The 26,693-nt window shown below is 42.0% G+C and overlaps 1 protein-coding gene across 2 annotated transcripts in view; it reads right to left on the minus strand.

Annotated features, from left to right (window-relative positions):
• The window catches only part of tle5 (TLE family member 5, transcriptional modulator), a 53,608-nt gene that overhangs the window by 4,455 nt on the left and 22,460 nt on the right, over positions 1-26,693 (minus strand). For both annotated transcript variants that reach the window (XM_040052748.1, XM_040052747.1), the window contains exons 2-6: positions 23,419-23,507; positions 16,501-16,564; positions 8,542-8,586; positions 2,018-2,080; positions 1,125-1,199 (exon numbers count right to left, since the gene is read on the minus strand). In XM_040052748.1, the coding sequence (XP_039908682.1) occupies positions 1,125-1,199; positions 2,018-2,080; positions 8,542-8,586; positions 16,501-16,564; positions 23,419-23,507 (336 nt within the window). The remainder of the gene's footprint in view (positions 1-1,124; positions 1,200-2,017; positions 2,081-8,541; positions 8,587-16,500; positions 16,565-23,418; positions 23,508-26,693) is intronic.

A 26,693-nucleotide genomic window follows, 5' to 3' on the forward strand; every position in this document is an offset into this window, starting at 1 on the left:
CCTACCACAAACGCCAACGCAGAGCGCCACCTTCTTTATCACAAGTCGCAGACACAAAGACAAAAGCAACGCACCACCGTGAATCATCTATCACAGTGATGGAGTGGCTGGGCTAGCCGAACACTAGACAATAGTGAAATGATGGAGGAGCTAGGATAGCTAACACGAGGCTGATAATGATGAAGCGTAGCTGAAGTAGTTAAAGCTGCCGATATAAAGAATATCTGCGCATAGCAGGCTAACGAGCTGGCCTGGTTTGTACAGATTTGGTATTTTAGCTAGCGAGATAACTGTGCTGTAATTGTTTCAATGGACAGGATTGTGGTTTAATCAAATTTATCCCCTCGATGGGATGGATACCACCACTTTAAAAAGACACAAAAAGTAGTTTACTCGTGATGAAGAGTACTACACACTCCTACGACGTAAGTGTAGAAGAGATTTTAACCCTAATAATGCCCCGAGTTTATCTCTACTTAAATCTGCACATTCAACATGAAACCTAAACAAAAACATTTCAAGGCATGGAGGCTTTAACAGAAGAATCCAGCATTTCTTTGGAGCTTAGCCACTTCTAGAAAAGTTAATTTCTTATATTCCAACTTTTGGTGCATCAGGAAAAAAAAAAGAAAGTCTGTGCTTTAAAAGTTTCTCTTGGACTTCATCAATATAACTCTAAAGAAACCCTTTAAAAATTAATTGTTCCCAGAGCTGCTTAAACAAAACAGTAGGAACAATTATAAATGTTTATTTTACTGTGCAGGCATACATTACCAGCGCTTGAATATAATCATGATTTATGGGTCATTTTAACGTTTTTCATTAGCAACTGGAGCTAATAAATGCTTATTTATTTTTATAATGCTCTGTTTAGGAGGAAACAGATCGGGGCAGGAAACCTTTGAGGTTTAGGGTTTTTCATTTCACACGATATAAAAAAAACCCAACAAAAAACGAGAAGCACATTTTAGGTTTTTGAGAAAAACCCTGCGATGACACACGAAGGTTTTTATCCTCACAAACAACAAGTCAATAAATGCAAGATGTAAAAGAAAACAATAGAATTGATCGGGTTGGTCAATATTTGCACTTTTTCAGGCAGGGTTAGGGCTGCAACAACGTACCCTTATGATGGAGTTCATCTCTGGGGGGGTGACCTGCTTGGCCCTCTCTATGGCTGCCAGGACCTGCTGCTGGTGCTGGAGATGGTGGGTGGGAGACAGGGGGGAGGCAGGGGGTAAAGACAAGAGGAGGAAAGTGAGAAAGACAAAAGCGAGACAGAAACATGGGGAGGAGAGTTGGGGGTGGGTGGAGAGGTTAGATCAATATCAATAGTCCCAACAGAGACCCGACAACCCTCTCTGGTGTTGCGCCTCCCCCTCTGACCATTTTGCTATTCATCCAGTTACACACACACACACACACACACACACACACACACACACACACACACACACACACACACACACACACACACACACACGCACACGCACACACGCCTTGTGTGACACCCGGGAATGGATGGTCGGCTGGTGTGCTGTAATGGGTGGAGGTCAACCCCCTGGTGGGCAGATAAGAGCATGGCTTATCTGAATCGCACAGCCATTTATTACACTGACACAAACACACACATGTATAAAACAAGAGAAGAGTTGGATGGAGTAGGAGGAGGCAAAGGAGGGAAAAATGGAGGGAAAGAGGGGAGTGAGGGAAGAGGTCAAAAGGGGAGGGGGGAAGGGACAACCGTGAGGATGGGACAGATTGAATATGGCAGAATCGAGGTGGGGGCAGGGTGAAATGGAAATTGAGGTGGAAAGAAACACAGGAAGCAAGTGATGATGAATGATGGGAGGAGAGAAGAGGGATGCTGAGCTTGAGGTCACGGAGGTGGAGAGGTAATGAGGTGGGAATGAGGGTGATCTCATTCCAGGATGTAAGGAATAGTGCTGAGGGTCAGAGGGTTATTGACGGCTCTGTGCCAGAGTGTGTGTGCGTGAGTGCGTGTGCACGCGCTTACCTCCTGAGACAGGTAGGGGAGGACCTGTGCGCAGATCCCATTCAATCTCTTGACTATCTCAGCCTGTTGAAGGAGAGCATAGTGGTTTATAGTATTCCATATTTTTATCACTCCCAACAAACCCAGTGAAAAAATATGTAACTCAAATGGTTATTTTCCATCTTCCCCACCCTGTCAGCATCAAAGCTTAATCATTTTAACCTTAAAAATGGTCATAAATATAAAAAAAACTTTCCACTGTTTCCTAAAAACTGATAGTTGTTGTAATAAACAGGGATTTGTATATTCAGTGGTTAGAATAGAACGGTGCATGTATGAGTATCTCAAAATAAAACACACTGGGCGTGTTCATAATGAAGGGGCGGATCTGACTGTGAAATGTAGGCTCAGATCCTGGGTTATTCGCCTCTCTGAATCTTACAATGATCAAAATTTACAAAACAGACTTTATGGTTTATTGAGTTCACCGCAGCGCACAGATTGGGATTAATGACCGGGTTTTATGCTCGATGCTGTTCCAGATGCAACCCTCGCATTTATCCAGGTTTGGAGCATTAGGAGTACACCTCAAACTGCAACACTACACCACCACTGTTTTATACAGTATGAAATGAGTGACTGAGCCCATAAACTCAGTGGGATAGTGCTTGCAGATTTTTTATTTTTATTTTTAGCCACCACAGGTGTCTCCCCCTGGTGGCCATTAAAGAGAATGGAGGTTTAAGACAGACAACATGGGGGCGCCTACGTCCATATTTATACTGTCTATAGTCAAGAATTAATGGTGCAGGGGACAGAGGGGAAGGATATTCTTACTTTTCTATTAGATTAAGTCACCTAAGTAATGCTCGGTCATGAGGGGATACACTAACAGAAGGAAGCTCATACCAGCTTTGCTTCTGTCTGAGGCTGTAGAGCAACTAAACGTAGGGTGCGGGTGTCTTTAGCACTTAGATGTGGATTTGCTGAATGTAAAAAACGTTACTGCACCTCACTGGGTACTAATGCCTGTGAGATCCAAGGAGAAGATTTCATGAACGAATGAATGAATAAAGTCAGAGATGATAACATAGAACAACCAACGCCAGAAGAGGTGAACAAAAACCATGCCAGGGCAAAGTGTCGAGGACAACAACTCTATGGAACAGAAGAATTCAGCATAATAGCCTCTGGCTACACAGATAAAATGTGATATCAGCTCACGGCTCATTTTAATCTTTTCATGGGATTTAATGACAGCTCAAAATAAAGAGTATCACCACACTTATCCTTTAAACTCTTGTTAAATGTGAATCGTCATTCAGCGAATTTAAGCCACACTCATCAGTATGGGAAACATCTGCTATGACCTTCCCAAACTGGAGCAAATATATCTCACACACATGCACATATATCAGATGTGTCAGAATCCCTTTATTCACCTCATTAATTTAGTTGCTTGTACTTAATACGCTTCTAAAAACACTTGGACGGACACACACACACACACACACACACACTAATAATCTCCCATACACGCACGCATACGCCGTGTTCTCTTTCACATCATGCACATTCCCTATCTTTCTCACATGCAGGTCTATTATCACATTTGGTTGGTAATCATCCAATCCATAAGAGATATGCAAAGCAGCAGTAATTGTGTTAGAGCCTAATTCGAGGCGCGATGAGGAGAGAGAGGCTCTTCTAACAGACATTAGGCATGCAGAGCACAGTTCCCATCAAGCGCTTCACTCCTATCTGCTCATCATTACACATACAATCTCCCTGACATCTCTAAAATGTCTCTGCGGGACTCGCTCCACGCTAACTATGGCTCTGCCTCTTTTTCAGTGCCCTTTATTCTGTCTATCTTGTTTTTTTCCAACCCAGCTTTTGTCTATTCTGTTATCCCTGCTCTCCATCACCTTCTCTTCTCCCTCAGATTTTTCGTTCTGAATGCAGCCTCCTCTCTCGCGTCCTCACTTTACATTTCACTCTGCTTCATTCTGGCTTTCCTAAAGTGCTATTGGAGCACTTTTCACTGACGAAATTCTGTTTCAAGGAAGTATGGAAGGCAGAGTAAACAAACCTAACGTTACACAGACTTCCTTACAGTGTACTGGCTTTGTCACTGCGTGGGCTCCCCTATAGTCACAGGGTCTCATGGCAAAATGTGAAATACTGATAGATTTTTTTCTCGTTTATGAAAGCAAGCTGTCCTGTTTTTTGGAAGCGTGACGTTGAAATATATTTCAATACAAAGAGGAAAAGTAATAGTTTTTACGCCTGCAGCACACACATGATAACATGCTGCAGGTGGCTCTTATCAAAGTGCCATCTGTTGTACTTCAACCCAAACCACGACCTTTTTCAGAACCTAGCTAAATAGTTTTAACACCTAAATCTGCCCTGAGGAGTTTTTTATCAAGAAGATTTATGATCTAAACTTGTGGTAGCAGGTTTGATTAGCTAAATCTAACCAAAGTAGTCCAGATTGTTTAAACCTAATCAAATAGTCTAGATCAGGGGTATCAAACTCCAGGCCTCGAGGGCCGGTGTCCTGCAGGTTTTAGATCTCACCCTGGGTCAACACACCCGAATCAAATGATTAGTTACCAGGTCTCTGGAGAACTTCAAGACATGTTGAGGAGGCCATTTAGCCATTTAAATCAGCTGTGATGGATCAAGGACACGTCTAAAACCTGCAGGGACACCGGCCCTCGAGGCCTGGAGTTTGACACTCTTGGTCTAGATTATCTAAACCAGGGGTCCCCAATCCCAGTCCACGAGGGCCGGTGTCCCTGCAGGTTTTAGATCTCACCCTGGGTCAACACACCTGGATCACACGATTAGTTCATTACCAGGCCTCTGGAGAACTTCAAGACATGTTGAGGAGGCCATTTATCCATTTAAATCAGCTGTGATGGATCAAGGACACATCTAAAACCTGCAGGGACACCGGCCCTCGAGGACTGGGATTGGGGACCCCTGGTCTAAACCTAACCGACTAGTCTGAATTGTCCAAACCTAATTGAAAGGTCAAGACTGTGCAAACCTAGCAAAGTAGTCCACATTATCTAAACCTACCCAAGCAGTTTTGACTGCTTAACCCTAACTAAGTAGAAAAACAGGTCGACAGGAAGGCAGAAAAAGAATACAGCTTTATTAGCCACATTCCAAGTTTAATCCTCGACTCAACCTTGCTTTTTTTCCAGACCCCTAAAAAATGGCCTCTGGTATGAGTGGAAAATGAAGTCAAATTGCCCCTCTGTCCTCTGAATTTATACTTTTTCTCCCTTTAAAAGGTTGAAAATATTATTTTCATGTACACAAATGCGACCAGTTACATGACAAATCAAAAGGACTTTTGCTCCAGTTTCCATATATATCTTCAGTTTGTTATCAGATAAAAAGAATTAAAAAAAAAAAGTAATGCTCACGAAACGAGGTCAAAATAATTGGCATTTTTGTTTTGAAATTCCCTAAAACTAGGACTGGATAACTGAATCACAGCCTTTTCAGTGTCGCCACTTCTGCTTAACAAAGAGTTTCCACCATGCCGAACACGAACAACTATTCCTGCAGATGCAGCTCACATACAGATGAATATACTCAGAATTGCCTTCATAGTTTGGTTTACGTGATGAGCACAATGAGAACCTACATACTATACACAACACAAACAAAACACAAACGCTGTCAGGAAGAGAAAACGAGGAAAAACAGATAAACGATACAGCTTCATTCAACACACTCCCAGTTCGATCCGCAACTCAACCTTGCTTTTCCTCACTAAGACAAAACAGAGATGCAGAGAGCAAAGAGACAGACTGCACAGAGTGGAGAGGCATTTTTTGAATTGAGTAGGACAGAGTGATCAAGAGGGAGCAATTGAATGTGTGAGTGTGAGAGAGAGAAAGAAAGAAAGAAAGAAAAAACAGGGAAACAGACAGAGGAGGAGGAGGAGGAGCAGAGAGGGGAGTGTGGCTCTGCACAATAGGCCTAGACATGAATGCTCCTCGACACTCGTTTCCACACATCCCCTTCAATTTCAACTCTCTAATGGAACTAGCGATTCTCGGCACCCACTCACACTGTGCACAAAGGACGGGCGTGTGCGCACACACAGTAACAGCAGCACACACGAGCAGAGAGACACGAACGTTTATGAACATGCGCTGGTAACATACGCGCACACACAAAAAACGCAGGCACATGCGGTGATGGAGTGACTGGAGGGGCTCAGGAGCGTGCACGCTAACACACCGAAGCTCACGCTGGCTCTACCCACACACTGACATTTCTAAAAGATTGCAGACAGCCAATGGGAAAGTACATGAGCTAATGTACACACACGCACGTACGAAGATTGCTGGGTACACACACAAACACACAACTCCATTTGTGCCTATGAATTTAATCCCTATGAGATAAAGGAGAAAGGTGTGTGCGTTTGCTCAGCATGCATCGCGGTGCCCGTCTTGTGCTTCCAACCTCAGAGTTTGTGCGGGTGCATACAAGTGAAGGTCTTTAAATCATGGAAGCTGCTACTTTCATGTGTGTCTCCATTCGTCAAAGCATGCTCCCTTCTTCCAATATGGCTGTCAGCGCACGCCGTCAATCATACGACAGCGTGCGTGTGCGTTTGTGAGTGTGGATGGGCAATACCAGACGAGGTCATCGATAAGGGTTGGCCCCTTGGAGGCCCATCGCTCTCTCCTCCTGCAGGCTGAGCATAAATTACTCCCCCTGCTGCAGCAACACAAACTGATGTATGGACCACTCCCTCACCCACGCCCTGCCTGATTGAGGGCCTTTTTTTCTGCTCCATTTCAAAATACCTTACTAGTTCTTACAGCACTGTTTTCACTGGATGTAAATATAAAGCCATTTTGCCAAGACCTACATCCACATGAAATGACTGTGTGATGCTCAAAATTACTAAAAACAACAAAAGAAAACATGTTAATTCCTCAGCAACTGGATTTACACACAGAATTAGGTGACTTCGTCTACTACAATCCTATGATATTTAGTCGACTAAAACTAAAAGGATTTAGTCCTAATTAGGAATAAAACTAAACTTTTTTTAATCAAAAGACTATGGCTACAACTAAATCAAAAACTGCTGGGCCAAAGGAGAGGGTAAGAAGGTACATCGTAGATGTACTTTCATACTTTATCTTCACCACAACAGCCCAGTACTGCGTCTGCATCACTGTTGACACCGCATTCATCTATCTGTCAGCCTCCTGCTTTCCTCTTCCCTCACTTGTAAACAAGACCCTAAGATATCATCCACTTGAGGTAGCAGCTCGCTCCTGCACCCTGCAGTGGACACGCTGCCCTTTTCTGACTAAGAACCGTGGCTTCGGAGTTTCAGGTGCTAAATTCTCACCCCAGCTGCTTCACACTCTGCTTCCGGAGCAAGGTTGATGAGTCCAAAGGAACCACACCAGCTTCACTTTCAGATGTTGGCACAAAGTCCATCTTTTATACTGTCTATGGTAAATCTTTGTACCTGTCACTGTTTACTCACCCGTCCCATCAAAAAAAACAAACCACTAAGCTGCTCTCTGAGTATCCATGTCTGTAGCATAATAAGGCTACCACAATACAGCAATGTGGATCTGCCAGTCAAACATCAGTGAGGCACATGCAACAGGTAACTTATGGAGACATTCCCAACCCTGGCAACCAATGCATCTGAGCCAGGGTAAAGAAAAAAGAACCCTGTAACGAAGTGCATAATTCAAGGTTCAGTAAGTATTAAAAGTCTTTTTATCTGCATTGATGAGGTTAGCCAACTGGCACCTCAAAGTCCAGGAAATTCTCCCAGCTGAATCGTCAGTATGAACAACAAGCAACGATACAGGACAGCGAGTCCTTGAGACATTTTTCAATCACAGAGTACAAAATGACGCTAGATTATTGGTAAATGTATGATTCATCTGTAAATATTAAAACAAATTGCTCTGAAATTACTACAACTTTTATTTGTGGCTCTCGCAGGTTTATCCATAACACGTATAGAGAGAGCACTGCCTGTCAGACAGCTGCTAGCCAGGTTTATAAAATAATTCATTTATGCAGAGGAAAGTAGCTACTTCCTGCTGACAGCACAAAAGCATATTTCACTCAGATTTGGCTTCTTTGGATTTTTTCCCTGTAGTATTTAAATCCACATGTCAAAGCTAACTGACAGGAAGAAAAATTCTAAACATTGGTAAAAGCAATAACAAAAAGTTAGACTGATAACCCTCGGCAGTAGTTACATGACGATGGAGACACCTCAGTTTATAGAAGCATGTTAGAAAGGAAGCCTTAAGCAACATAACACACACAGGAGGTACAATAGAAACTTGATAAACATGCATGCCCCTCAGTTTGAATCCATCACATCTTGCAAGCAGAAAAGGCATCCTCCTGTGTTTCAATTTTCTTCACAAAAGCAATCTTCTGTTTATGATCATACAACAGTTTTACATCCTATGTGATGGGAATAAAAGAGCGAACTTTAAGGAGACTAAATACAGACTTACCTGTTTGTGCATCTCAATGTTGAGCCCGTAGGACATCTCATAGTACTACACAAAGAAGAGAAGAAGAAGAAGAAGAAAAAGCTATAAAAACACAGGCACCGAACTGTTGCCAGAAAATTGTCTGTGCAGGAGCTCCATGCTAACAATTTATCATGCTCAACTGACTGCATGTGACAAATCACGTTTGAAGCTAATGTGCATTTTGATTGCACCACAATCGGAAATCGCACAAAAATTCTGTTTCTCAGCTGGAACACTCGAAGCATCTTCCGTTTGCTTCGTTGCTTTTTTCCACCAAAAGCAACGAATGCTAATATGATCATAAAAAACATTATACGGGCCTTCTTAAATCCAAGAGATGATTCCCGAAAGGCATCATTACACTGCAGATTAATAAGAACAAGAATTCACATGGGTACAGTAATCTTGAAACACTGCGGAAGACTTTATTCGCCTTTTCATTTTTGCCTTTGTTTTTAAGTAAACAGCTTAATAACAACCTCCAATGTTCTTTGTTCGATGTTATTTGATGTAAAATGATGAGCCGCTGAAACCGAAGCTACGACGGCACATAAAAATAAACCGATCAACTGATTTGCATAATTAATCTGCCAGTTTGTCATTTTATCCTCCTTCTCATGTACACGCCAGCTCCCTCATACAAATGAAATTTGCATGTATGAACTGCCAGAGAATATAAACAGTTGCTTAATTTAAAAGGCGTACTGAAGTTCTGTTTGTCGCTTACAGCTGTTTGTGTGCAGGATGACTTTCATTAATCTCTGCAATCATCACACAGCAGCAGGATCCACATGTGTGCGCACGTGGAACAAGAGACGTTGCCTCATTTATTATTTAGAATTATTAATTATCCAGGCAAGTCGATGTGATCGGTAACAGTCCCTTTACTTACTTCTACACTTCAGACATGTTCACGCACACATGCAAAGAGAAGACACAAAGAGGAAGAGAGACTGCGAGAGAAAGGGAGAGACAGAAGAGAAACCGCTTCTGTTGTGTGTCTGTGTGTGTGTGTGTGTGTGTTCAGTGTTAATGAGAGGGCCACCTTCTAGGCGTCAACCCTGTTAATCACCCACTCTGTCTGCAGGGGGACTGGCTCTGTCACTGGAAAACAAACAACACACAGATCTCTCACTCACACACACATTTTTGTCTCTCGCTTGTTGTCACTCACACACAAACACACACGCACGTATGCACGCACACACACAGTTGTTTGTGTTCAATTTCACACTGGCTCTCTCTCTTGTAAGTGAATGCACGTGCACGCACGCACACGCACGCGCACTAAAACATAGCTCCGTAGCTGCTTGTGCCCACGCGGAAGCTCCCTAAAGTAATTACAGCGCTGGGGAAATGGAGGTGCTGCCGCTGGCTGGGGGAGTGGGGCAACCTGATATGCTATTAGAGGAGGAGTGGGGAGGTCGTAGTGGGGATACAAGACTCGGCCTGCCACTGATGGAGTGGAAGTGCGATTGAAAGTGCGCGTATGTGTGTGCGTGGCTGACTGTGTGTGCGTTCGAGTCAGAGTGGGCGAAGGAGGCTGTTTTGGCAATACTGCATTCACAATTCAATTTTACAGGTTTTATTTCAGCTGAATGTGAAGATGGCTGCACAATTACATCAGCATGTATCCAATAAGGGCTGTGCACATATTAAAAAAGACAAATGGTAAGCAAATGGTAACAAACGTGTAATTTATCTCAGTTAATCCAATACAGCGGATCTACAGAGGGGTGATAAAGTGAAGGAAATATCTCAACACTTGACCTCTACAAACGAGGAGATCCAGTAATTATTTTGGGGCAGGTGTCCCCTTGGAGGAAAGAGCAACTGCAAATCAATACAAATCCCTTCTGAGGCATCACCTTTATCCTATAATGAAAATTTTCCATACTGATGGGAGTGGTGTCTTGGCAAGTGATGCCAATTCTTCATCAACTCTTTCCCCATAAAAACGACATCACCTGTACTCTTAATGACGAGTTTTGACACCTCAATATATATATATATATATATATATATATATATATATATATATATATATATATATATATATATATATATAGAGAGAGAGAGAGAGAGAGAGATGTGGTTGTGATGACTATTAGAATGGGTTACACTTTTTTCCAAGGGTTGCTCCAGTAAGCTATACAGGCAGAGATCACTCTCACTAACTAACTTTTGATGCACAACCAGTTATTTTGATATAAAGAAGTTATGGGGGAAAGAGTTAAAAAGGTAAAGAATGCTTTAAATAATTAAGAAAATGTGATTCTTTTGGAAAAGCATGATCACTTCCCTCCAGTAGAGATCCAGAGGCTTGCGAAATAAATGCACAATAAGACACTCCAAAGCTGTTCTGGCAGCACGTGGTAGTCCCACTCCTCACTAAAGCCGTTTTCACATAAAAACTCCGAAACTTTTGGCAGAATCAGGTCAGGGCATCATCTGCTCTCCTTTCTCACATGTATCGATGGTGCAGCGGTTAGCACTGTCACCTCAGAGTAAGACGATCCTGTGTGAAGTTTGCGTGCAAACCCTGTATGTGCTTCCTCTCAAAGACATCCATGTTAGCTTGACTGCTTTCTTGCATTTCTGCAGAACAATCCTGTGTAAGAGTGATGTGAAAAACTAGTTTAGAGTTTATTGGCTGGACTATTGTAATTCATTATTATCAGGTTGTCCTAAAACATCCTTAAGAAACCTCCAGTTCATTTAAAATGCTGAAGCGAGAGTACTGGCAGGGACTAGGAAGGAGGAGCATATTTCTCCCATATTGGATTTTCTTCATTGTTAAATCCAAAATCAAATTTTAAATTCTTCTCCTCACATTTTGGATAATCAGTCCCCATCTTATCTTAAAGACCTCATAGTGCCATATCACCCCAATATAGCACTTCAGTCTCAGTCTGCTGGTTTACTTGTGGTTCTGAGGGTACTTATAAGTAGAATGGGAGCCTTCAACTTTCATCACATTTCCTATGATGGCTTATTTCTTCTAAACACACCTCTTATAAATATGTGTTGCACACCTACTTTGTATTTAGAGGTGGCTGTCCCTGCCTGAGCTCGCCGGAGGTTTCTTCCATTAAAAGGGTGTTTTTCCTTCCCACTGTCGCCAAGTGTCAGCTGATTGTTGGGGTTTTCTCTCTATTGCTGTAGGATCTTTACCTTACAATATGAAACACCTTGAGACGACTTCTGATTTTGCCCTCTCTAAATTAAATTAAACTGAACTGAAATTAAACGTGGCTGCCAGTCTAAAGCACAGCTGGCGAAAGTGATCCATGTTCTCACTTCTGGAAACGAGGCTGCTGCCTGAGTGAAGTGCAGGAAAATGGCACAGATCGGATTTAATCTATAGGGAGAACACATATAATATTGATTAATTTAGATGCAGCAAAGAAGGAGCTGAGGTGGAATTGAATGTGTGAGATGATCAGCTGGGATTGCAGATAAGTTGGCCTACCTGCTAGCCTCAATACTGTGGCTTTTTTTAAAACTGTCACAGATCTCTAGACAACATTTTATTTCTTCTTTTAAATCTGTAACAGGGTTGGACGCAAACTATTTATTTATTTGCTGGCTGCCTTTTTTTTTTTTTTTTTTTTAATAAATGTTGTTTTATTTCCCAGACCCAATTACATGTTTATAAAACAACTGGTGCGTTCACTGTTATATATGGTCTTAAACTGCTCAGATTCAAGCAGATTGCACCTTTTATGCCCCTCACATTTTATATATGAAGCTTGAGTTTCAAATAAAAATGAAAGACCTTGTAACGAAGAATCAGAACTCCTCAGCAGACTCTGGAAACACTGCAAAGTGCTACTTGTCTGGCATTTTCTCTTAAAAGTGTCCATGTTTCATTCAGCTGCGCATTTCCTGTCTCACTGTTTTCCAGCACGATAGCTATAAGATGCAGGCTCAAGAAAAAGCTGCCTCATATTCTCCTCCTCACTAAAGTTAGACATGTGCAGTTAAGCAGGATTTACGCTCTGTCTGAATTGCATGTCTGATGGTCAGATAGCGTTAGAAACCCCTTTCACCCGCATCCTTCCTGACATTTGATAGTGGGTGACACACACACACACACACACACCCTCTCTCTCTATCTGTAATGTTCTAAAGCAGACATTCACACCCGCTTCATGCCTTGCAGAGGTGAGAGAGAGAAGCCAGGGATCTTACTCAACTATTTGTTCTATTTTTCCAATGTTTCCCTGGAAAGTCTTATCCCAGTTTTTACATAGTATCACATAACATCACTGCAAAGTTTTAAATGGGGCTTATTTAGCAAAATCAATGCTTCCATGGCTTTTGCAAAATAATTACACCTACCAATAGGGCTGTTTGATATAAACATAAACATTTTACGCTATCGTTTGTTTCGTGGTGTCGCAAAATTCATTGTTTACTGCAATATTTTTTCATTGTTTTGGTCACTGTAGTGTTTATATTAATTTCTTAAAGTTCTCTCTTTCTCTTATATTTAATATAACCACACTACGGACGGACAAGCGCCTGTTTTTATGCCTTGTGGTTAGCAACAACAACGGTAACAGCATCGCGTGTCCGCTTGTTTATGTTCCACATAAACCTTTCACAATAAAGCTCAAGATCCTGTTGAGACTTTTCAAAATAAACTGAATCACGTGAAAGAGCAGATTATTTACGGATGAGAATTAAAAAAAGAGCCGCCAGGTGCTAAAAAATAAACCTTAGACTCAAACGTTAGGACAGGCTTTTCCCCGCAGCACGCCGTGTAATAAATACTCACAAAGAAAACGGCGGCCTTTACAACTTATGTCTAAAAATGTATAGTTTCATGCATCGGTTAAAACACTCGACTCCAGCTACATGACGCGCAGCTGGAAACACTTCCCGCAAGTCGAGCTGCCCGAGATTCACAGAATTTACAGACAATGTTACATTTTTGTGATTTATATCGTTATCGGACGATAGAATTCTTATATCGGGATATGAGATTTTGGTCATATCGCACAGCCCTACCTACCAAATAGAGAAAAAAATCATTCCCCTCTTGTAACATCAAAATGGGGAAAAGCACCACCTATTACCAAATCTAAGCAAACCAATTTATCAGTTTTGTTTTGGCCAATTTTAGCAGCTTCACCTGAGTAACTTGTTGGCGTCTTCACACGATCCAAAGGCAGGAATGTTAAGTTTCCTGTTGATTCTTGATTCGCCACATGTAAGATAGGGAAGTTCATGTGGTTGCAAACCATCCAGAGTGAACCTTGCCTTTTGACCAGTGTCTGCTGGGACTGGCTCCAGCCCAGTTTTCCCTCCTGGCTGCAGTATTGTTCTGAACGATAGATGCATCAAGTCAGAAGAAGTAGAAGATGTGGAAATGGGAAGCAAAGTTTGCTTCAGAACGTCTGACATCTCTTGATGTGTAATCTGGGAATCTCTGAGCTCCTGCACTGATATATCATTGAAACTGCAGTAAAGACTCGAGTATCCTGAATCAGTGTGTTTCTGTTTTAAGATTTAAGATGTCCAAAGTGCAGCTATCACATTAGAAATAATGAAAGACAGAAAGCTAAACTTTCTGCTAGCTTTCCTTTCTTGTAGCACCAGTGTTCCCTTGTGCTTATATTCAACATATAAGCAACATATGATCTGGTCTTCTTAACAAATGTAAGAAGCACTCAGTTAATCAATTTTGTGCAGAAGAGTCAAATATACACTCTGTTACTATTATATTGCAGACAGAATCTGATAAAGAAAGTCTAGCTTAACAATGGAAGCTGATAACCACTGCTGTGATACCCATTATCTTAAACTAGAGTTTTAGGGGTTTTCAAGCCTGGCTATGTAATGTAATGTAGCACCAAGCTGCTAACTTGCACCAAAACTGACTCTTGTTAAGCAAGAAAGGTTCAGTAACTTCAGTAAAAGCAGGAACAACCATCTGTTTAGAAATAGACACAATGCTGGGACATTAAAGACTTAGATTATCTTGTTAAAAGTTGGTACAATATAGGACTTTGAAGTGGTCCTAAGAGATAATGATCTGTCCCTTAGTCATTTAAAAGCAGGACCACAACATTTAAGGGGATAGAAACTACACAGAACACTCAAACTGAGCTTTGCCTCCATCAGCCTTTGAATTACCCATTGCATGTATGCAGCCTTGTCTGGTTTCTGTCTTTTAAAGTGTCCTTTAAATTGATTTAGCACATGCATCACAGAGTCACTGAGTGAACTGGAGGCAAAGGAGCACTCTTAAAAAGAAAAAAGAGATGCTTTGGTTAACGTTGCCAAAAAACAGAGCAGCTGAAAGTTGTATATCACTTTGTAGTGCCTCACAAGCTGATCAGAAAAATACCAAACCCTAATGAAAACTTTGTGCTGATAATATCAGCCTGCAGGCTACTAAACAGTCTGTAGAACATTTTTCTGACTATAAAAGTCATCATGTCCCTTATTAATTTGTGCAGCTGCGTTTCTTCAAAACATTTAAATGCTTAAATCAACTATTACCTATAATCTGGATAAATCACTGCAATTACACAAAGAAAAAACACAAATCAGAATTTGCTGGGTTCTGCAACACACTTTAGTAAGAGTTTCCATTTATTTCTGAAATTCGTGGCATCGGTTTTTCATTAAATCTGTTTTACACGACTGTGCTCTTGTTTCAGTGGGTGTGTGCTTATGTGCACAAGGACGACAATGCCCGAGTGTGTGTGTGTGTGAAACTGTGTGTACACATGTCTGCCTGAAAGATACACAGAGGAATTGTGTGTTTGTATGTGTCTGCTGCCCTGCTGATGGTGGAGAGAGCAGTGCGGCAGCGCAGATGAGATGAGATTAAAGCCAGTCAGAGGATCAATTAGAGGCAAAACATCAGACGGCTACACAGCTACGGCCAGCAACAATGAGATTAGCCCCGAGGTGGAGCAGAGAGCAGGCAACCACATCTGTGTGTGCATGTTTGTGTGTGGATGTGAATGTGTGGACAGAGACAGAGAGATGGGGGAAAAAAGAGGAAATGAAGGGGGCTGGGGGAGGCGAGTAACACATACATTAACTACAGAAGCAAAAGGGAACAAAGCATGAAAAATTCTGGTTTATTTCAGTTCAGGTTTTGTTTTTAGGGAACATGATACCATCATTTCAATCATGTTACGTGTTGAGATTTCAAGTCTAACGGGGCTACAATCAACACCAGTCAGCAACTGGATTTGATTGCACTGCGTACTTTAGGGTTTCACCAACATGTCCTTCAAACTGAACTAAAAGAAAATGTTTTTTCCAGATATGATACCCTAATTTGAAGGATGGCGTTATCTGTCTGTGCCAAAATTGTGCAAATCACGGCTGGAAAAAATTACATTTTACGATCCATTAGCACGGCAAAAGTTTTGTTTGCTCACTTAGTCCAATCTCCTCCTGCTGCAGGCTTCATGGCTCTGTAATAACATCACCCAACTTCCTTCTTTGTTCGCTGACAGACAACAGCCTTTGTGTTCCAGCAAACACTAAAGGGACATGTCGCTTGATCATTAAGGCATGCTTTTTCAGGGCATTTGCTGAAACAACTGATGCCGTCCGTTTTCTTCGAAGGAGAATCTAATTAAGGGAGTTGTTAGACTGTTTAGATGAGTTTGGAAAATTAATAATGTAACTGTCAGATTCCCAAACAAAGGAAACATTTTTCAAGAGAGGCACAACGACGGCGTCACTTCTTTGCTAAAACTGAAATCATTTGCAAGCAATTTTAAGAAAATCTATGAAAATGACTTGCTGTGCAAAAGGGAAGATGGTGAAGGGTATGGAGGAGGTAGAGTGAAAATACAAAGAAGTTGCACAACAACCAAAATCTACATTAGTTAAAAACAGTGAAAAGATGGCATTTTGTGTCAACCATCAGCTCTGACGCGCAGCACACACAGCTTAACTCACCATGATATAATGGCGCTGCATCTCTGACTTCTCACTGGCCAACTTGTCACACTCGAGCTTCAAACTGGAGAGAGAGGGAGGGGAGAGGAGGACAGAGTCAGACCTTGTTATTCAGCTCGACAGTCTTCCTTCTAAAAGTGCTGACACCAGGTGACTTCTACCCCCCTTCATCATCATTACCTCCACTTTCACCGGCGGCACTGTCATCACTTTCATCATTGCTTCAACCGCCACCATCATCATCAGCAGCAGCACCACCTCCGTTCTCATCATCCCCCGCCACCATTTTCATCTATATCATCGCTGCCAACTGCATCATCATCATCATTAACACCATCATCATCCTCGCCTTTATTAGTCAGTGGCAGCGTGTTCGCCACACCTGACATGTGTCGATTGACAGGAGGAGGTCAAACTCCCTCTGAACTCCAGAGACGAGCCGAGCCAAAATGTCTGCTCACTAAATCAAAGAAGAGGCAGCGAAGCAAAAAGTCTAAATATAGTGTTGACGCGTTCTCTGCGACCCTTTCCCTGCGACAGCCATTAGCTGTAATCATGTCAGCGTTGATGTCACGCGAGGCGACAGGACAAAGGAGGATGCATCAACAAGTCAGCCTGATTGTCAAATAAAAACGACAGAGGTGGAAAAAAAAGAGCCCCTCTGTGATTTTGATTGAAGCAGCCTTTTATAGCGTGTCAGTCACAGGCGGAATCATCCGATGTGAAGCGTGGGTAAGACTCATCAAAATATGCAGACACACATGCTAGATAGGTTCAGATTTAGGATAAGTCTGTAACCTGTTTGATGGTGTGTGTGTATATTTATGCAGGGTTGTTCTTCGCAGCTGTCTGCAGGAATGACAGCTCGATTATAGCGAGCGATGGCTCAGTCTTTGCCGCTGTTAGTCTTAACTGGCAGACTGAACACCGTGTTACACACAGGCAATAATGTAAGCTTACTCATACACACAGAATTGTGCTGCTTTTTCTATACTTACTGTAGCTACTGCAGTGTAGACTGCAGCTAGAGCCTCCACCCTTGCCCTGACTTTAAATACATAAACCACAATATAATGAAAAAGTATTCCAGACTGGTTTGTGATAGGATGCCACCACAAATCCAGTCAAGAAATTTCCATGGTATTAAATATTCTACAGTCAGCCGTTAGTGGTATTATAACAAAGTGAGTGCGACTGGGAATGACAGCAACTCAGACATGAAGTGGAAGGTCCATGTAAAGTTACAGAGCGGGGTCAGCAGATGCTGTGGCACAGCACAGTGCACAGTGCACGCCAACTTTCTGGAGAGTCAATCGCTACAGACCTCTAAACTTTACGCGGCCTTCAGATTAGCTCAAGAACAGTTCGCAGGGAGCTTCATGGAACGGATTTCCACAGCAGCTGAGGGAATTATGGAAGGGGTTGTATTTCAGGAGGTGGGCTCAACCCCTTAATTAATAAAAGGAACTCTTAATGCTTCAGCATCCCAAGACATTTTGGACAATTTCATGCTTCCAACTTCGTGGGAACAGTTTGGGGATGCCCCTTTATTGTTCCAACGTGGCTGCACACCAGCGCACAAGGCAAGATCCATGAAGACATGGTTGAGCGAGTTTGGCTTGGAAGAACTTGACTGATCTTCACAGAGTACTGACCGAAACCTGATTTGGATGATTTAGAGCAGAGACTGTGAGCCAGGCCTTCTCGCCCAACATCAGTGTCTGACCTCATAAATGCATTACTGGAAGAATGGTTAAAAAAACAGAAAAGAAATTCCCATAAACGCAATTCTAAACCTTGTGGAAAGCCTTCCCAGAAGAGCAGAAGCTGTTATAGTTCCAAAGGGTGGGCTGACATCATATTAAATCCTATGGATTAAAAAACGGGATGTCACTGAAGTTCATATGCGTGAAAGCAGAAAAGTGAATACTTTTGGCAATAGAAAAAGCAAGTTTTCACAGTACTATGCAGGGCTGTGAACTCCTTACTGCTTCTATAGGAAGTAGGAGGTTAAGTAGCAGCCAGGTGCTGCTAATCAAAATAAATTTATTAACTCATCAACCAAGAGCTACATCTCAGTCTCCAGAGTCCTCAGATTGAATTTCATGACTGCACAATTGTAAAAAGACTAAACAAATAAGGCTTGATGACAAGGCAAGGAAAGCCACAAACTCAGTGGATGAAACAGGTGCTGAGAAGCTTTCTCAATGGTTGGAATAGTTTATAATTTGTTTATAGCTGGAAAAAAAGTAAATTCTATGGAATTCACCCAAAGTCCAAGACTCCAAGGATCTTCCAGAAAGAAAAAAAACAGAAGAGGGAACAAAGATTCATGTCTATACCACTATCCAGGACGTGTGGAGCAGTCATGAATAGTAAGATGCCCTCCTAGAGTGAACTGCAAGGATTGCTGCTAAGCAGTGAGAGTGCCTCAGGCAGCAGAAGACAGAGGTGTTAAGGAAAGGCGAATAAGACCAATGCTGATCCATCCAAGGTACCACTGGCAAGACAGAAGAAAAAACGTGCACCAAAAAAAATAAAACATCCTACCAGTAGGTAAAATTTACAAAAGGCCAGGATGAAGAAAAACAAACACATTGTTCAGATAAAAGCAGCACTGGAAGAGGCCCCTTCAGTCTAGTTCATTAAACACAACCACAATTGCGGAAAAAAAAAAACTGCTGACTTGACTCTTATCCAGATGACAATCGTGAATCCCACAGCCACAGAAGGTCATTACTGAAAAGTGGATTTAAGCATGTTAATGGAGAGCTGACTAGAACGGAAAAGCATAGCAGAAAAAGAAACAAGGACGGCTGCAACCTTGAGTGGACTGTCAAGGAAAGTTGATTCAAGAACTTGTAAGAGTTTCACAAGGAGTACCTGAGGTGGGTGTCATTGCATCATCAGCCACCACCCACAGAAATGTTCAGGAAAGGAACTTCAACTAGTACATTTCTAATATCAAAGCCACTCCTGAACCAGATGCAATGTCGCAAGTTCTTATCTGGGCTAAGGAGAAAAGGAACTGGACAGATACTCAGTGTTTCAAAGTAAATGTATCATTTCATTGGAAATCAAGGTCATAAGGAATAGAAAAAGAGTGCAGAGGCACAGAAAGTAAGGTTGGATTTTGATGTCCAGTGTGATGTTTCCACAGTCTGTGAAAATTTAAGATGCCATGTCATCTGCTGGTGATTGGACTTGATAAAACACTGTGTTTCTATCAAGTCCAAAGTCAATACAGCCATCTACTAGGAGATTTCAAAGCACTTGATCCTTCCATGTGTTGGCAAACGTTATGAAGATGCTGCTTTTCTTTTTCAGCAGACCTTAGCAACTGCATCCATGCCAAAACATTTGCTGAACATATTATTAATGGTCAGCAAACATTATTTTGCAGAGGTTTGTGATTGGCTAGCCATGTCCGCTGACCTGAAGAACATTGAAAATCCATTGTCAAGAGGAAAACTAGAAACAATTGATCCAAGAATACAGATGAGCTGAAGGCTACTATCAAAGCTTCTATAAAAGTTTGGCAGTGCCACAAGCTGACCACCTCCACGCCAAGCCGCATTAATGCAATAATTTGCAGTAAAGGACCCCCAAGTACTGAGTGTATAAGTGAAATTGAACATTATTCAACTGGATTTCTCATTTTCACGAGCTATAAGAACATAATCATCAAAACTAAAACATTAAAAAAGAATATATTAAAGTTTACCTTCTGGAATGAAAATTTTTATTTAGTTTTTTTTCGCACAATTGTAACTGATGATGGGATATCTGTGTTTGTAAGTAGATAGAAACATCCTCTTCTGTCTTATCTCAGCTCTCATGGTGCTCTCACAGCAGCTGTTCCTAATGTAAACGCTAACAGCCAAACAGTTTACCTTTTTTCCCCCGCTCTGTCTCCTGTGTTTCCTTTTCTGTCTCCCTTCCTTTTATATGTGTATTTTCTGTCACTCTGAACTCTGTTAACAACTCTGTAACCCTGTTACTTCCTGCTTTTTTGTTAATAAGTCACCTTGTGTGTCTTGTGTGCTGGTTTGCCTTACTGTGTTAGCATTTTCCCCTCGTCTGCTCTGCCCTCATTAGATTCACCTGAGTCTTCTTTCCCAATTAGTCTTCTCTGTGTATTTATAGATGGTCTCTTCCTCCTTTACTTGTCAGTTTATCTGAGTTGCTTGGCTGTTTTCCTGTCTGGGTTACTGCCTCCGTCTTTCTCCACGTCTCTGTGTTGTTCTGAAGTTTTAGCTTCTCCTTTTGGCTACTTCTTCGTTCTTCCATTTATTACCTTTAGTTTGACATTTGTCATGCCTGAGGTTTCCTTTTTTTTAAAAATCCAACCAGCCTCCCAGTATCAGCTTTGAGGTCTTCATATCAGTAACATTTTTAATGCCCTTTATTTTTATTATTTATTTGCCATAATATTTAAACTCATGTAATGATTGGTTCTTGCTGCTGAAAACAAGGATGTCATCTTCGTGCATGACAATGTTTCTCAAGAATCCACACGTGTATAAAACAAGTAAACAGTGACCCGCTTTAAAAGAAAATCCACTCTGCAGCAATAACACTCAACATTTATCGTATCAACCATCCAACTCTTTTTATCGATACGAAGAAATTGAGAACAGTTGCAGCCAAAATGCAACCAAGCAAAATAAAGATGTGCACTTGTTGGCTGGTCCAAGTTAAGGATATGTGGTTATGACTGCTCACACCTTGGTAAGCAACAGATGTCCAACCTGATAACACTGACATGTGTGAAGGTTTTTTTTTTCTTTGGGCTGGTGATTTTAATCCTTAATCCTGTTTTCGTACGAGCAGCCTCCACTCGCCCAAAATGTTCCCCTTCCCACTTACATAAAACCCTTAGCGCCATCCCTGTGTACATGCGTAGGCTGTATGGTGGGTTGTCATGACAACAGGCGTCCCCGCTGCCAGCCTACCTGGGATTGGCTCCGTGCCTCCTCTGATTGGTGCTCAGCAGCCCCCGGGCCTGCGCCACTGTTCTCAAACGACACTTTGATGGAGTTTTATTGCCGATTCTTCCGCCTCTAAATCGCTCCTGCTGTCATCTTTATTTTGATTTATGTATTCCCTGATCTATTTATGCATGTGAACGAGGGGAGGGGAGAAGAGACGGGGGAAGGAGGGTGGGCTGTCGGGTGGGAAGAAGAAGACAGCGACAGCTACAATGCTCGGTACTATACCCGGGGGAACGCCTGCGGTACATTTGCCTTTTAAAGTCTTCAGCAACAGACACACGCAGCTCAGCAGAATACTACAAAGCCTCGTCTATGGCTCCCAAGCCCCCCACCCAATCCTAGCTCCCCTCCTGAGTCAATAGGAACTGTATGCATGTTCTGTATGCTCAGACAAAAAAGGCATTCTTTCAACTGCGCCGTGACTCTCTGAAGGGGGTTAAATGGTGCTGCTCACTGTTGTGGGAATTACAAAAACCAAAGTCGAGGAAAAAGACGCACAGGGCATTACTGCAGCTTTAGAATCCCCTACAAACAAAAGCGATCAGACCAGAGCAAGGATTTTACACACAATGTGTTACTCTTTCATCTGCCTTTGCCTGTGTCTGTAACCGGCTGAGGCAAGCCTCTGGAAGGTTCTGGGAGTACAGGTACAGAGGAACAAACCAACCTCCTCAGGAAGGAAGACAGGCTTCAAAGACTCCACTCGCACAAAGAGTGGATTTCTTGATGCAGACCCCGTGGCATCCCTCCTCTTTACAACAGCTATCAAACAGATCAGTGAAGGTCGGAATTTGGAAGCACCTCAGACTTCTGGAGCTGTAGCGGTATTTAAGCAGTAAAGGAAGATCAATAGCCGAGGGTAAACGAGATTGATTTAGGTATGAGTCAATAAAGGCTGCCTTAGTGTGCAGTATGGCAATAGAGCTGAGATACTACTGAAACAAAGGCACACATCTCCATTTTTTTTCTTACCACAGAAGGGTTCTCTTCGAGTTCACACTGTGCTTGGCTGCAAACATTCATCTTAAAAGTCTAATGATTTTTATTTAAATTCTTGAAGGTATCCTGCAAACAATGATACCATTTGTTGTTTTTTAAAGTGAAAATACAGACTTAACCCTGGCACTGTTATCATATTTTGTTAATTCTTTGTATTCATCCATCCATCCATTCGCTTCCGCTTATCCTTTTCAGGGTCGCGGGGAGCGCTGGAGCCTATCCCAGCTGTCATGGGGCGAGAGGCGGGGTAAACCCTGGACAGGTCGCCAGTCTGTCGCAGGGCCAACACACAGGGACAGACAACCATTCGCACTCGCATTCACTCGCACATTCACACCTAGTGGCAATTTGGATTATCCAATTAACCTATCCCCACAAGTTGCATGTCTTTGGACGGTGGGAGGAAGCCGGAGTACCCGGAGAGAACCCACGCAAACACGGGGAGAACATGCAAACTCCACACAGAAAGACCCCGGCCTGATGGTGGAATTGAACTCAAGACTCTCTTCTTTGTATTCGATTAAATTTAATTAAGAGGACGTGAACCATCAGCAAACCCTCTGTTTGCTACTTCTTTACAATTCCTATAAAATTAATTATCACTATTATTAGTTATTAGTTCCAAGTGTTACTGTTAGTGATTACATGATGTAAAACAAAGTGTTTAAAAAAAGAAAAAAGGACATACATTCGCATTAAAAGCCATTCTGACCAAGAAATGGTAGGTTTTTGTTGCCACAACGCAGCTCAGTTTATGTTTAACATACCGGCTACTGGTACACAAACACAGTATGTTCAATAAACAGAAATCCTGAAAATACACATGTACAGCCTGGGGATATATTCCTTATTAAAAAGAGCTGCACTTAACAGGCTGTCATATGTACAGCTTTTCAATTTTGTTTGCATGCAGCAGTGTTTTCACCTGTGGTATTGTGCTTGAAGAAACTGGAACTCATCCTTGATCCTGTCACAGGAATCAGAGGTCGTGAATTTCAGCTGCTGCGATGAGGCCTGCAAAAACATAGAGAGAAAAACGTTAGAGAAGAGCTACTGAGAACCATGTTGAAAGAGGAAAGAAAAAAAGCAGGATAGGTGAGTGAAGGCAAGAGAAGCAAGAGACCAACGTGGAGAAATAATTAAAAACACGAACATGAAATCAAACAGCTTTCAATTTGCCACAGTCCAACGAGCAAAGCATTACGAAGAAATTGGTTGCCAAGCATGTTTCCAAGTGCGACGGGCCAAATGAAAACCCCCGAAACTGTGTGCATGCTCAAAAACAGAAACATCTAAACTTAATGTTCCTGCCAGCTTTTTAAACCCCTGCAAACGAACTGTTCTCTTACACACCCGCACACAAACCTGACCCACACGGCGATATAATTAGCCATAAATAGATTAAAACACACCCCTACTTAACCTTCAATAGACATAACCCAGACTCAGTCTGTCCTTGGTTTGGCACACACTGCTTCTTTACAGTGCTGAAGCAACCTTATGAGTTATTAGCCAGGGCCGTGATGAAAAACAGCCATGCTGTGAGCCATAACATCCTATTGATTGATGATGCATGAGGTACAATGGTAATACAAAGTGGGTAATGATTATCTTAACATTCCTTTTTGTTATTCCAGCATTCACTTTGAGTGACAGTGAGTAAACATTTAGGCCTGCTTCTTGTATAACTAATGATACTTTTATGAAGATACTTTATAAAAGTATCTTTATGGGGAATTTAAATTCCAATGCTGACGTTATGTGTCTCTCTGCCACACTGTAACAGTACTTGCAGTGTTTGGAAATCCCAACAACAGCTGCTTCAAGGCACTTTATATTGTAAGGTAAAGACCCTACAATAAGACAAAAGAGAAAACTCCAGAAATCATATGAAGCCCTATGAGCAAACAGTTTGGCGACATGGGAAAGGAAAAACTCCCTTTTAACAGGAAGAAACCTCCAGCAGAACCAGGCTAAAGGAGTGGCAGCCATCTTCCATGACCGGTTCGGGGTGAGTGGATGAAGACAGGACAAAGATATGCTATGGAAGAGTGCCAGAGATAATAATAGCAAATAATAATTAAATGCAGAGCGGTGTATAAACACATTGCGAGTGAAAAAGGTTACTGAAGGAGAAACACTCCATGCTGGACACTCACTGGACTGCCCCAGGACCCTAGATCTATTGCTGCTGGTTCCTACTCTTGAAAGTAGAGTGGGTGCCTGTCTCCAGAATCCAAACCGAAAGCTGGTTCCACAGAAGAGGGGCCTGAGAGGTGAAGGCTCTGTACAATAACCTCAGTTTCATCTGAAGTTAGAATCAGAAAATTTGAGGTCATCCAGGTCTTTGTGTCTTTAAGACATTCTTGCCATTTAACTACTTGGTGTGTTATCGGGCTTCATGGATAAAGCTGGGTGTCATCAGCATAGCAGTGAAAATGTATGCTATGCCTTCTGATGATGCTGCCTAAGGGAAGCATGTATAATGTAAACAGAATTTGTCCTAACATGGAACCCTGTGGAACTCCATAATTAACCGTAGTGTGTGAAGAGGACTCTCCATTTACATGAACAAATTGGAGTCTGTTAGATAGACATGATATAAACCACTGTAGCACAGTACTCTAGCGTGCTCTAATCGCTGTAATAAAATGTGATGATCAACAGTACTGAAAGCTGCACTGAGATCTAGCAGGACAAGCACATAGACGAGTCCGCTGTCAGAGGCAGTAAGAAGATCATTCGTAACCTTCACTAAAAGGTGTTTCAGCCAAGACAGCAACTACTGTTATGAATAACTACAGAGACTATGTTGTAACTTACCCACATGCTAACAAAACAGGTATGACATAGTAGGGCACAGACACAGGATTTCTGAGAATTTCCCCTGTGCTGTCTTGGAAAGAGGATATTGGAAGCGGATACTTTGAGTGCTGTGGGCAGGGTTTCCATGGGGCAGGCTTGCTCCGACGTGTACTTTGGATGCTCAGTGATGTTGGGATCTGTGCCTTTAACTCTCCTCAAGTCATTCCTGAGGATTCTGGCTGGAAGCGCTGTCTTGTGGGTGCTTCCTTGGTTTCCAAAAAGTTTAAGATGGGTGGTATGTTTCAAGGTAAAAATCACATTAAATTCCACTACTCAGGGTTTCCCTTCAGATGACTTCATTTGAATTTGCTTCAGTTGCTGTTTTTTATGTTGTAGCCAAAGTCATGTTAAATTAGCATACATAAAATAACACAATGACACTGTCTGTTTGGAGCTAATTTGGAGAATCACCTGACAAGGTTGTTTTTTCACCACATTAATACAAAAAAATAACAGATTTGGTTATGGTGACGAGGACCATTATTTGTGTTTCACTGTTGTCTTTTTTAAGATTCATTTCTGGCATTCTGCCTTTATTGATAGGAAAGCACCGAAAGCAGACAGGAAAGCAGGGAGGGGGGAATGACACACAGGAAATGGTCTGAGGTGGATTCAAACCCAAGCTCCTGTAGCAGCCTTCAGCATAAGCAGTGTCAGCTCATCTCTGAGATATTTTGCCGCCACTGATGCCTTTAAAAAGAATCTTAAAAGTTCATTTCTTGGGAGGCAAAGGTTACATGGGTTGATAATCGTCTTTTAACAGTGAAACAGATAAAAGACAGTAAGGCTACCTATTTAAAAGTTTGTGTTACTTTAAAGTGGTTTAACTCAAAGCCATGTTTTAATGCCCAGAGTGGCCTGTGCATTCACAATTAACCTGCCACACTGAAAAAAGAAAAAACAAAACAAAAAACAGAGCGTTTTAGATATACTGTGATTCAAATGACAACCATGTCATGTCAAAGACACATTGGGCTTTTTAGCAAACAACATCTTTTGCCTAGCCTGGATGTTGCCATTAGCCCTTATTGTAATTCTCTCCACACTACATTCCCCGGGCAGTAGTGGATGCACTGGTTGTGTGTTGGAGCACAGAGAGCATCAAACCCAAATAGGGACAAAATCTCATTATTTCTCAGCAGGCTGCATAATGGGTCATGTGGGGGGGGGAGGAAAAAAAAAGAAAAAAAGAGACATTTTCCACACTGCGATCGAGCAGGTACAAAGAACCATCAGAATTCTGATTGCAGCACTTACAGGAAGCTAGCCCGACATTGTTAGGAATGACCTGTCGCTTTGTACCCCGCTCACCACGACATGCCGCTCAGTCTCATT

This window comes from Simochromis diagramma, unplaced genomic scaffold (genome assembly GCF_900408965.1).
Source record: "Simochromis diagramma unplaced genomic scaffold, fSimDia1.1 OVJJ01000419.1, whole genome shotgun sequence".
NCBI lineage: Eukaryota > Metazoa > Chordata > Actinopteri > Cichliformes > Cichlidae > Simochromis > Simochromis diagramma.